Below are 12,013 nucleotides of genomic sequence, written 5' to 3' on the forward strand. Positions count from 1 at the left end.
TGCGTAGCAGAACACTTATTTATTGCAAGGGACGCGGTGTCTGCTGCGTCTAGCGCGCATTTGATGGATGTATTGGTTATTAGTTTGCCTTCCTGTAGAAGGTCATTGGCTTTGTCCTTATATTCTTGAGGTAGATGTTGAATTATCTTTTCCAGCTCATCATAGTGGGCCCTATTGTATCTTGCTAGATGGGCTTGTGTGTTTGCTGTTCCCCATGAATTTGCAGCTTGAGATGCCATACGTTTAACGGATGCGTCTAATAATTTAGATTCTTTGTCAGGAGGTGGTGTGTCACCTGGCCCCTGGGAGTTTGCCGTTTTGTGTGCATTGGCTACAACTAGTGAATCTAAGGGAAGTTGGCCCTTGATGTATATAGGGTCAGTGGGAGCTGCTTTGTATTTTTTGTCTACTCTGGGGTTAAGAACCCTAGCTGTAACTGGGTCTTTGAACACCTCAGGAGCGTGTCTAAGAAGGCCTTGTAACATGGGTAAGACATGAGTAGATTTTTGTGGTTGGGCCAAGGTCTCCAGTAGAAAATCCTCTTCTTCAGGATCTGAATGAAGTTTGACCTTATAGTATGTGGCAGCCCTATTGATTAGCTGGGTAAAACCCACATTGTCATCTGGCGGGTATGGTTTTGAGGGGTAGAACACCTTATCATTGGATAGATCAGGATCAGTATTATAATCATGCCATGGGTCTGGTTCCTGTGGTGAATCATCAGGTTCTAATGGTACTCCGTCTTCATCTAGTTGCTCATCCCCATTTGAATTGTCACTGTCCTCTGATTGTGGAGAGTGTGGTGGCGAAATGATTAGATTAGGGTTAACTGGTGGTGGAGATGAATGTGGCGGTGAAGTATTAGTAGCGATGTGTATCTTTTTTGGAGGTGCTGGAGCATGTGGCAAATGTTCTGGTTTCTTCTTTGTAGGTAGTTTGGTGGCTATGTGACCAGTCTTTGGGTGAATAAAGATGGTAGTCTGTTTTGGATCTGGAAAGAAAAGCTCTTCGGGATCAATAGGTTTGTTTGGCGTCGAGGGTTTCTCCTTGGAAACAGTTTTTGGTTGTTTTGGGACATTGTCCGGTACAAAATCCTTCCCTGGTTCCGAAGCCTTCGGTGCTTTGTCCTTCAATGGTCTTGGCTCTGACGTTTTCGGTGCCGAAGTCTTTTCTGTGTGCTTTGGGCCGAGATTTTATTTGGCTGTTTTGGTGCCGGTGGCTTATCCGGTTGCTTTGGTGCAGATGCTTTATATGGCCGCTTAGAAGGCGATGCCTTATTCGGCTGCTTTGGTGCCGAGGGATCTTTTGTCGATTTCGGTGTCGAATGTTTTCCCGGTACCGGTGGAGGAGGGCGTGGCATCTCGGACTGAGCTTTCGGTGCCGAAGATGGGTTTTCGGTACCGGGTGATTGGCTCGAGCCAGATGGCTTTTGTTTGTCCTTCGGTGCCAGGCCCAGAGGCGGGATGTTTGAAGTTTTCATAATGTGTGGACCTGAGCCTGAAGGCAAAGGTTTTCCCGGAGCCATTGGTATGGGCTTGGGTGGGGGTCTCCGTACTCATGTCCCTTTGAGCTGGGGTGATGTAATCTTCGGCGTCAACATGCAAAACATCCGAGCCCAACACCAGATGGCGTCCTATGCATAGTGTAAGATCTGCAGCTCATATGCACTGAACAAGGTATTACTTCCTGTAGTGTAACTATGTGGAAGTGTTTTGAAGACATTTTCCTGTTTAGTGGCATTAGGTCTAGAATAGGTCTTAATGGTTTATCCTATTTGGAGATGAGAAAATAAAGGGAGTACACTCCGTGTCCCTGGTGATGTATTGGTAATCTTTCTGTAATAGTGCAAGATGTTCTTTTGCCTTTTTATGTGGTTTGGGTGGAATTATGTGTGGGGGGGGGTCGAGTTCTAAACAATACCAGTCTTTTATCATAGATAACATCCATTGGTCTGTGGTGATTTGTTGCCAATGTTGATAAACAAAAGTTGTAACTTCCCTCCACAGGTGTTATATGTGTTGTGGGGAGGTGTAGGTTGTCACTGCTTTGGAGGTGTAGGAGGTTCTGTCAATGGTTGCAAGGCATTTACCTTTGTTTCTATAATTTGTTTTGTAGAAAGTTCTCCCTTTTTAATTGCCTTTGATAGGAACCCTCTTTGTTGGTATTATTTGAGTTAGATGAGAAATTTCCTTTGTTTGTACCTCTGTATTGACCACAACTGAAGGAGCCTCGGTACTGATATGTTTGTAGGGACCCCAATGATTTAGCCATTTGTGTCCTTTTTCAAGTTTTTCTAGCAATTTAATCACTTCTTGGCCAAATAAATAATGGGCATCAAAGGGTAAATTAAGCAAATTTTGCTGTACTTCGGTTTTAAATTCAGATACTCTTAGCCATGCATGTCTTCTAATGAGTATAGTATTAATTTCTCTTGCACTGGTGTCTGCAGAATCGAATGCGCTTCGAATAGTGCCATTGGATACTGATTTGCCTTCTTCCACTAACTGTGTTGCACATTTTTGATATTGTGTAGGGAGATATTACAATCATTCCTGCATTTCATCCCATGTAGCCCTATTAGATCAGGAGATTAGCCCCACAGAATTAGCGATACACATATAGTTGGCAGCTTGTGCTGCTACCCTTTTATCTGCAGCATCCTATTTTCTACTCTCCTTATCTGTAGGAGGCGCATCTGTGCCTTGAGAATTGGCTATTTTTCTGACAGTGTGGACCACCAGTGAATCTGATGTAACCTGTCCTTTAATATACTGAGGGTCCAGCGGACATGGCTTATTATTTTTTTTTTCAACATGCGGTGCGATTGCCCTAGGTTTAACAGGATGTTTAAATATCTCCTATGTAGATGCTAATATACTTTTTGCATAGGTACTGTTTGCATTACCGTGTGTGATCTGATCTAAAACGTTTTTCTACCAGGAAATCGTCTTCTCGAGTAACCATGTGTAAATTGACTTTATGACATGTAGCAGCCCTAGTAATGATGTCATGGTAAGCTGATGTATCATTTTGAGGGGAGGGCATAGATAAATATTTGGATCCGTAGCAGGTCGAGCCTGGGCAACGCATGTGCTGCTGCAGGCATACAGTATTGGGAGTATGGCTCTAAAGCCCCGCCCACTGTCCGTCCATATTTTTTATTGACTTGTGTCTTTGTCGTCGTAAATGATGGCTTCTGAGTCGGTATTACGCATGTTAGTCCCTCCTTGGTACCGTCTTGTCTGCATTTGTAACCTCCCATAACGACTGGACCTTACTTGTCTTATTACACGGTCTGCTTTATCTTGGCTATGAGCACTATTGTGTTTCATGATTTGCCCCATACCACCCACTACGTTGCAGCATACTGCCAGCTTTAATTTACTAATTGCGGTCTGCTTTAACTATAGCGGACGTGTTTCTTTATTTATTTTAGTAGCGTGGTCCGCTTAAAGTATTGCGGATGTCGGACTTATTATTTATTGTTTACTAGTGCTCATGCGGCGCTTTGCAATTCATGAAGGCCGCGATAGTTTGCGAAAGTTTAAGCTATTGCATTTCCAATAATTCAAACTCTAGTAAATGCCAGACCTGATACATTGCAAATACTCGTTTGTCAATGGGATTACGGAGGTCCAGCAATGCCCTCCTCAAAAGATTTTTTCATTTCCTCTTCTGTAGTGTTAGAGAAGCAGGTGGTAGTGATTTTGTGCCCACCATCCCAGTATGAGGGTTTAAAGTTGTTAGTCCTTTATCTAGCTTGTCCTGCCAGCGGTCAAAAATTGGCTCTATTTATTTTTTCGGTGGCCCTGTAGTATTTGTTGCTAATTTTGACGCTGAAGATGAGGGCTTTGAAGAGCTCTCCTTATTTGTTGTTTTCTACATCTTCGTATATGGTGCCGATTACATGTATGTAGTTTTAGACACCGAATCTTTTGCGGCTGGACTATATCTCAGCTCCGAGATGGTTTTCAATTCTGATGTGTATTTTTTCTGCTCCGAGATATCTGTTGGATTGGATGAATGCTTCTTGGTTTCTGAGTCCTTATTTAGCTTCCGTTTTGAAACCTGTTTCTGTGTTTAAACAAATGTTAATGCTTTGGGGTTTTCTAAACTTGTTGAATGCTTTACAGGCATAGTGGATGTTTGTTTGTGTGCCTGTTTATGGAGATCTCCATGGCCTGATGGCAGTGGGGTTTCCAGAGCTGGTGTGGGTGTTTCAGTAGGATTTTGGGCGGTTTTCACTGAGGTACTCACATGCCCTTGCATGGATTCGGGCTCAAAGTCCGAATTGCCTCCACTGCTAGACAGCGGTATCTGTTGCCATGTCTGTGCTTCCGATTCTTCCCGTTCTTGACTGGTGTCTGGCAACTGATCCCCGAAGATATCCGGAGCATCTTCTTTGCATCGCTGCATGGTTGTCTGAGCCCAATGACATTTTTCATTGCCAAAGCGTCTTTTTCAATCTGAACGCTAAGCACGCCTCACACGATGTTTCTTTATGTTCCGAAGATAAACATAGATTACGTGCTTTATTTAAGTCCTTTCTGCAATATTTAGTGTGGCAGTTAGGGCAAAAACTGAAGGGCATATTCACCACCCCACGTTGACGTATTCCTGTAGAATGGAGTTGAAGAAGTCAAGTAATGGCGGGCCCGGGCGGGAGCCGTGAATATAGAGTTATCCGCCGTTTCTATCTTTGGGATCTGTGATTTATTGTCTCAGAAAGAATACCAAAAGGCTAAAATGGCCTCTGTGTATGTTGAAGCTTCGGTCCCAGAGCTACAATAACGGCCTCAGAACCCGATGGCGGAAAACAACAATCTTACAAAGGAGCCGAGGAACATGTGCAATACACACAAGAGGAGGGGTCACTATACCTCGTGACTTGAAGACTTCTTCGAAGAAAAACAACTTGTAACCATCCGAGCCCAACACTAGATGGCAGGATAATGCTAAGCACATGTATCTACAGCCAACACATGCTACGAATACTCAGTTTCGCAGGCCTCAATGTTTGTAAGATATTAGACAAATATTGGGACAATTTTAAATGTAATGCTGGATTCATAATTTTATATGCCCAACACACTTGCTCTTTGGCCATTATACAATTTAATAGCTGTAGGCTTTTTTTGCACTTCTGATGTTTGTAAAGTTGAAATGATTTGAATTAATCAATCAATCAATCAAGCATTTACTTAATCACTTGGGAGCTGTAGCAGGTTTGTAAGCCCTGTTCAATAGACAGAGGATTCCTTGACCAAGGTTTCATGAATACTAACACCAAGTCCATGGCAAAAAGATGCTGATAAGCTAGGAATCTGCTCCATGTTAGAGTTTACAAAAAAAACCCAAAAAAACAATCGCAAATGTATACAACAGTAGGTGCTGCAGCGTTGTGCAAATCTGAAATGAGCATATTACCATTTTCAGGATATAGTTTTAACTATTTGGCACAGGTTTCGTGGCGCTTTTAAAACCCAGTGCTTTCTCAAAATTGACATCAAAAACCCAGAAAACAGGATCTTTATATTTATTTTAAAGTCATTGAGACAATAAGTTCTTGAACAATAGTTTAATATAAGTCAGTGCAAAAATGTTCAATTCTGATTCATTCCCATCTCATTGTGCCAAGGGAGCAGGTTTAGTTTGAACTGTTAATGGTGCCAAAGGATGAGGAAGACAGAAACAAAATGACAGGAGGTAAAGGAGTGAGTAGTGCATCATTGTCGGGTATGATTTATACGACTGAACCCATCCTCTTAGACCTCCTGTCATTGCTGTCTGTGACAATGCAAACCCTTCCAATTTGTGCTCAACGCCCTATTTTGCCGTTATCTAGATCAGTACACCTCTTCCACACTAAGAGGACGGCCCTCAGGTGACACCAGAGCAGGCAGTCTCTATATGTCTTTGCAGGTTGTTTTCTTTATCACAGGAATGGTATCCTCTGAAGATGCTCGCCAATCCACTTTTTAATTGAAGAGCATTTTCTTATATTTGGAGTTTGGGATCTGTCCCCGGGCCTTCAACCTGCGGACGGCTTCTCGCATGTGCTTGGGCTGCAGCGGCGGTGTCTCTCCCCACTTCTCACAAACGTCCAGGGCTAGGGGCAAACAGAGAATTGGATCAAACTACAACATAAATGATGTGATTTCAAATTGCACAATGGAGAGTTTAATCATCTATTAAATCAAAAACAAAAAAATCACCACAACATGAGTATGGCAGCAAGTTTCAAATACATAAATGGGTCTCTGTGTGGAAGCACATATGCGAAGCAAGAGAGTTTTGGTGCCAGGAGTTACCCAAACACTAGATGGTGGAATAATACACTAAGGTGAATCTAAAATAGGATCCCGCAGCAATAATGTTGTGAGCACACACTTGAGTAGCAGCCATCGTTTAATGTACTATTACTTAAGGCCTTTGTTTTGCTAATGTTGTCAATTACTTCAAAAAGCACAGAAACGTTAACTAAAGGGGGCCACGATGAACTGTACCACTAAATGTAGTTGTCACCAACTCTACAGAGGTATTTAATTCCCAACACAGATTCGATAAGAAGGTCTTTGATTAACATTAGTTTGAAGCACAAAGGGATAGGCCATCTGTTGGAAACAACTGAGATTAGTAATGTGTGAAGCAGATTAACATTTTAGGTATTCGATTCAGAATGCAGCACCTACACCCTCCATTCTCCCAAATCCCCAACCCTTTACCTGTAACATAGCTAGGCGGAAAGAGGAAAAAGGTCACAGCAGCATTGGTTTCCCAACCACGGCCAGCCTTTCTAAAAAGCAGACCACCCTTGGGGTGTACATCTTCCAGTTGCCCACTTATGTGCTCGTCTAACTTCTAAGGCAATTATTTGGCGTTTGTAGACAGAGAACCCATACTAGGTATAACAAGTCTTACAATTGGCTTTGCTTTTTTACGTCTCCTCACTAGATTCATTCACTCAACACGCAATGAAAAGGAATACTGTGATCATTATGTAATGATGGTGAATAGGACTTACTGAGTACCTTTGCTAAACTCTGCACATGTTTTTCTTTCCCCCATGGATGCAACTTCTCTACATTTCATCCTTCCCAAGGGGACATCAGGAGCATCTACAAATACTTCATCCATGCAAAATGACTTTTAGACCTGTCAAAATTAAGGACTCACAATATAACATTTTAAGGACTTGCCTGCAAACTAATTTAAGGTGGCTGCTGTCAAATACCTATTGTGGCCAATACCAATGTAGTAGGCTTCAGGCCAGCCCACTGCTCATACTTTGTTGGATTGTGTGTCAGTCTCATTTTCTTGCTTATAAGTTTATGGTTTTATTTCCTCTACTTGTGTTTTTCCCTCCTCTGAAGGATAGCTTCTTTACCAACCTTTAGAAAGGATGACTTGTATCCTTCCACTGCTCACAATCATAAAACTACTTTTTTCTTTCTCTTTCAGCACACCTGCTCTCTCCCCTGTGAGGTTACTTCCCTCCTCCCACTGTGCTTTGAATATACTCTCCGAATTGCTTGCAAATCTGGGGAGATTACAGTTACCGTAACTTTTTATATTGATGTTTTTGATTATTGGAAGTATATTCCGAGAGAAAAAACACAATGCAGAAAAAATAAAATTTATAGCATTTTATTAACATATACCTGGAGCAATTCATTCTGATTTTGTGCTGGCCATCCTCTTCTTGTCAATCAGTAAGAAAAATGTTGCTTACCCTGTAAGCTTCTGTTCGTAGCATGCAGTGCTGAAGAGTCACATGTTCTGTATACTCCTACTAGCTAGTGTTGAGCCAGGATGTTTGCATGTTATTTTTCTTCTTAGAAGAGTTTTGAGTCACAGAGTAGTGTGACCCCCTCTATTAGTTAGCAATGCACATGGGCAGACTCAATGTTAGATTGTGTTTTGCACAGCGGGTGACAGTAGTATGGAGTGGTGAGTAAATGCAGTATGGTACACATGTTTATTGCTAAAGGAAGCTAGTTAATAAAAAGAGACATCTGTGATCAGACCCACAAGCTTCTAAGGAGGAGGATGGGCGCATTTAATCTACAGCACTGCACACTATGAACAGATGTTTATAGAGCAAATAACATTTTCTGTTCGCAGTATGTGTTGCTATAGATACACAGGATCTGCACAGACCTTAAAGCAGTAACCCATACAAGCGGAGGCATATGGTTGGTGCAGATGTCTGAAATAAAGTCCTTAAGACCATTTGGCCTACCATTTCCGGCTGTATGGCTAGGATAGCCACACAGTAAGTTAACGTGTATGGTGTTAACCAAGTGGCAGTTTTACATATGTCAGCTAGGGAAATATTTCCTACTAAGGCCGTGGTTGTGGCCTTTATGTGTGTAGAGAGCCCTGGGTACGACAGGGAGGGCTCTTTTAGCTCTGTGGTAGCATGTTTTGATGCATTTGACTAATTACCTGGAAATGCCTGCTTTAGATATGGGTTGGCACTTGCGAGGTTTAGCAAAGGCTACAAACAATTGGTCTGCCTTGCAACAGGGGTATGTCCTATCAATGTAGTACATGACAGTGAGCTTGACACGTAACACGTGGTAGGCTCTCTGTGCTACAAAGCTACAAAGTTGGGTTACGAGAAAAAGACTGGGAGCTCTATGGTCTGTTTGAGGTGAAAAGCGGAGGTCACCGTAGGGAGGAACTCAGAGCTAGTTCTAAGTACCACTCTATCTTTATGAACCTGAACGAAGGGTTCCTGCATTGAGAGGACTTGTAATTCAGTAATATGACAGGGATGGTATGGCCACAAGGAGGCCACCTTCCACGAGAGATACCATGGATGACAAGAGTGTAAGGGCTCCCATTGGGTGGCCAACGAGTCTGTTAAGGACAATATCAAGATTTCACACTGGAGCAAGGGGAGGAACTCTGGGAGAAATGACTCTTTTGAGGCCTTCAATGAAGACTTTAACAACCTGTTATGCAGAAGAGAGAGAAATGCTCTCAGTTTTGCATATAAGCTGCTGTGACAGCTAAATGGAGTCGTATGGAGTTGTAGGTAAGGCCTGACTTTTGCAGACAGAGCAGATAGCAGAGGATATCCTGAACTGCAGGTTTTAGGGGGTCGATAGGTTTTCATAGATGCAGTAGTGAAGCAATCTTTTCCACTTGGCTGGAAAGCGGTCTTGTGGAGTTCTCGGTGAGCCCTACAGAGCAGGTCCACGAGGTCACTGTCCCCTCCTAGAAGGTACTCTAACCTCAAGTGGATGTGGTAGTTGAGTGCCCCATGCCAGGTGTTCTGTGCCATCGGTAAAAGGCGTAGAGAGTGAATGGCGACAAGTTTTTGTAGGTGGTACATGGCAGCCTTTTTAGGTCGAGGTGAGAGATTTAATGTTTTCTAGGGTGGGCCTTGAACCCGCCCCTCTTCTCCATTGGCTGGCTTCCTAAACGGAGGCCAGCTATTGGAGGAGAGGGGCGTTACTCCGTTCAAGCCCTGCCTTTTTCAGATTCGGGGGCGTGTTTTTTCGCTTCTTTCTTGTTTTCGTTCTCTCCTCTTCCCATTGGCTGGAATTTTACCTTCCAGCCAATGGGAAGAGGAGAGAATGAAAACCACGCCCCCGAATCTGAAAAAGACTATGCTTTCTCCGAGGCATTTCTGCTTCGCCTCAGAGAAAGATGGTGGTGTCATGGCTGTCTGTTCCCTCGTTGTGCGTCTGTTCCCTCGTGCTTTCCGCCCCCCCACCTCATTGTGCGTCTGTTCCCTCGTGCTTTCTGCCCCCCCCCTCGTTGTGCGTCTGTTCCCTCGTGCTTTCCGCCCCCCCCTCGTTGTTTGTCTGTTCCCTCGTGCCGCCCCCTCGTTGTGCTTGCTTTCCAGCCCCCGACTGCTGCTGAAGGCCGAGGTGCGACTGGAAGCGGCGTGGAGGAAATTCGAGAGGCCTGCAGACAGAGCACTACCGGCAGAGGGTGAAAGCTGCTGAGGCGAGGTAAGCACAGCCCGCTTTCCCCCTGGTTTTTCTCTCTCTCTATCGCTCGACCGAGCCATGTTCACGCTGCTGCTGTTTCCCCCCTCCCCCCGAGCAGTATTAGGCCTTTTTTTTCACTTCAAAGGTAGGGAGGCTGCGTGCCCTGTCCCAATATTAATAAATTGGGCCCTGGGGAAAAGCATCCCCTGGGTGGAAAATAGCTCTGGAGGAGGGCAGCTCTCCTTCATGAAATAATGCGGCGGTCCTGGGCTGCCAATTGTGAGTAGTTTTTTTTCAATCTAAGGAGATTGTGGCAAAATTAGCAGTTTTTTAAATATTTTGGCGGTGGGGGGGGGGATTAGAGTATTTCTGGGGGTCACCCATATGGGGCTTATATCACTTTATTTCCTGATGTTGCTGGCAACCATTCAGAGTGCTCGCTGCCTCTGCCGATTCCTGCAGAGTGAGTTGGCCCAATGGGAAAGAAAAAGCTCCTTGGGCCAGTCAAAATGCTCAATTTTTAGGTTAAGCCTAGAGCAGCGCAGCTGCTTGCTCGACTTTTAGTAAGGGGGTCTTCAAAGTGCTACCAGAGGCTTGCACGCGTGCAGACACCATGTGTTTCTGTCAAGGCTCATTAAGCCTTGCGTGCCTCTCTCCGCCTTGCAATCCCCCCCGTCCAGGCCCCCTGCCAATGCTTGCCTCTGGGGAGTTGTGAGCACATTCTTTCATCGTTCGCACAATGACGAGCAGAGGAGCCATCTGGCTTTCCTCTCTCGTCATGGTGCGCGCGCGATCACTTCCACTTTATTTTCACAGCCAATGCTTGTTGTTAGATTGGAGCCTGCACGTCCTATTTAAATGTGGCATTTGAAACAGCCCGCGTGGGGTGATGGGTGCAGTTACGTGCTGCTGGAGAAGTCACTTCTTTCTGCGACACGCTTCCTTTAACCCCACAGACCACTGAGAATTCCCCAATATTAAAAAAAATTACCAAAAACTCACCATTTGCGACAGGCTGTAGGTCTGCCCCTCACTGTGATAACTATATTCTAGCTCTACAGCGGACTATCTAAGTAGGACAAAACTTTCTATACAGCACATAGACCCCTTCACAACAAACGATAGTACCTAATATTTAAATTTACATGATTTTCATTTATGATCATTTGAAGTCAAATATCCGATAATAGATCTTGCCACCTTAGTTGACTTGCAAGCATTCAGCTATGATGTTGTGCACAAGAAGTACCATTGACCTGCCTTCAGCATCCTAGATTAATGAGTATTTTATGAATAATCTGTATTATAGATTTATGTATTTTCTTGAGGTGGAATGAATGTTTCTGTAAACGTGCATATACAGAAAGTAAGGGAGTCTGCAAGCTCCCTTGGGGTCGCGGCTGGTCACGTGACATGAAAAGAGCACTTACCTGTGTGTGGAATGATGACTTGTTCTGGGTCTCTGACTTTAGGCCCGACTTTAATGCTAGACACAAGTATCCAAACAATGTACAATGATTAAACTCGCATTAGCTGCAACATCAGGCTGAAGAGAATGTAAGTTCTATTTGATATGGGTGTTATGAAAACGGTTTATAATCCTTCAGTGGCATGACATCACTCCTCACACTGTCCTAAATAAACACTACACAGCACAAAAAGAGCCTGGCACTGATGTGGAGCAAAGAAACCTTTTCTCCAAACAGGGAGATGCAGAGTCAGATTTATTTTTTTGACTCGCGCAATTTCTTCTTTTTAGTGGGAAGTTAAGGTAAGGATTGGTGTAAACTCCTTTACTACCGTATTATGAAAGCAGGTTTCTGGAGGTGGTAATGAGTGAGACGAATGTTTGCAGATACCTGGTTGTGATGACGATGTGTCCTGCTCCTTTTTGTGCTGCTGTGATTTTGTGCTGCATTATTGCAATTTACGGTTGTTGTATTGTACTGCCGTTGTGTTCTGTTTTGATGTGTTGTGCCCTGTTATGTTTTTATTTTGTTATGTTACTTTCTGTACGTTATTGTTTACTTTAGATACGCCAACAAATGATGCTACATTTCCAGCCA

The 12,013-nt window shown here is 43.7% G+C and overlaps 1 protein-coding gene across 3 annotated transcripts in view; it reads right to left on the reverse strand.

The window, feature by feature from the left end:
* Nucleotides 1–5,522: 5,522 nt before the first annotated feature.
* Nucleotides 5,523–12,013, reverse strand: part of TAF11 (TATA-box binding protein associated factor 11) — a 265,689-nt gene continuing 259,198 nt past the window's right edge. For all 3 annotated transcript variants that reach the window (XM_078644276.1, XM_078644275.1, XM_078644274.1), the window contains exon 6: nt 5,523–6,109. In XM_078644276.1, coding sequence (XP_078500402.1) covers nt 5,979–6,109 — 131 coding nt within the window. In that variant the 3' untranslated portion in view covers nt 5,523–5,978. The remainder of the gene's footprint in view (nt 6,110–12,013) is intronic.

The sequence above is a fragment of the Lissotriton helveticus genome, chromosome 5_1, assembly GCF_964261635.1.
Source record: "Lissotriton helveticus chromosome 5_1, aLisHel1.1, whole genome shotgun sequence".
NCBI classification, from domain to species: Eukaryota; Metazoa; Chordata; class Amphibia; order Caudata; family Salamandridae; genus Lissotriton; species Lissotriton helveticus.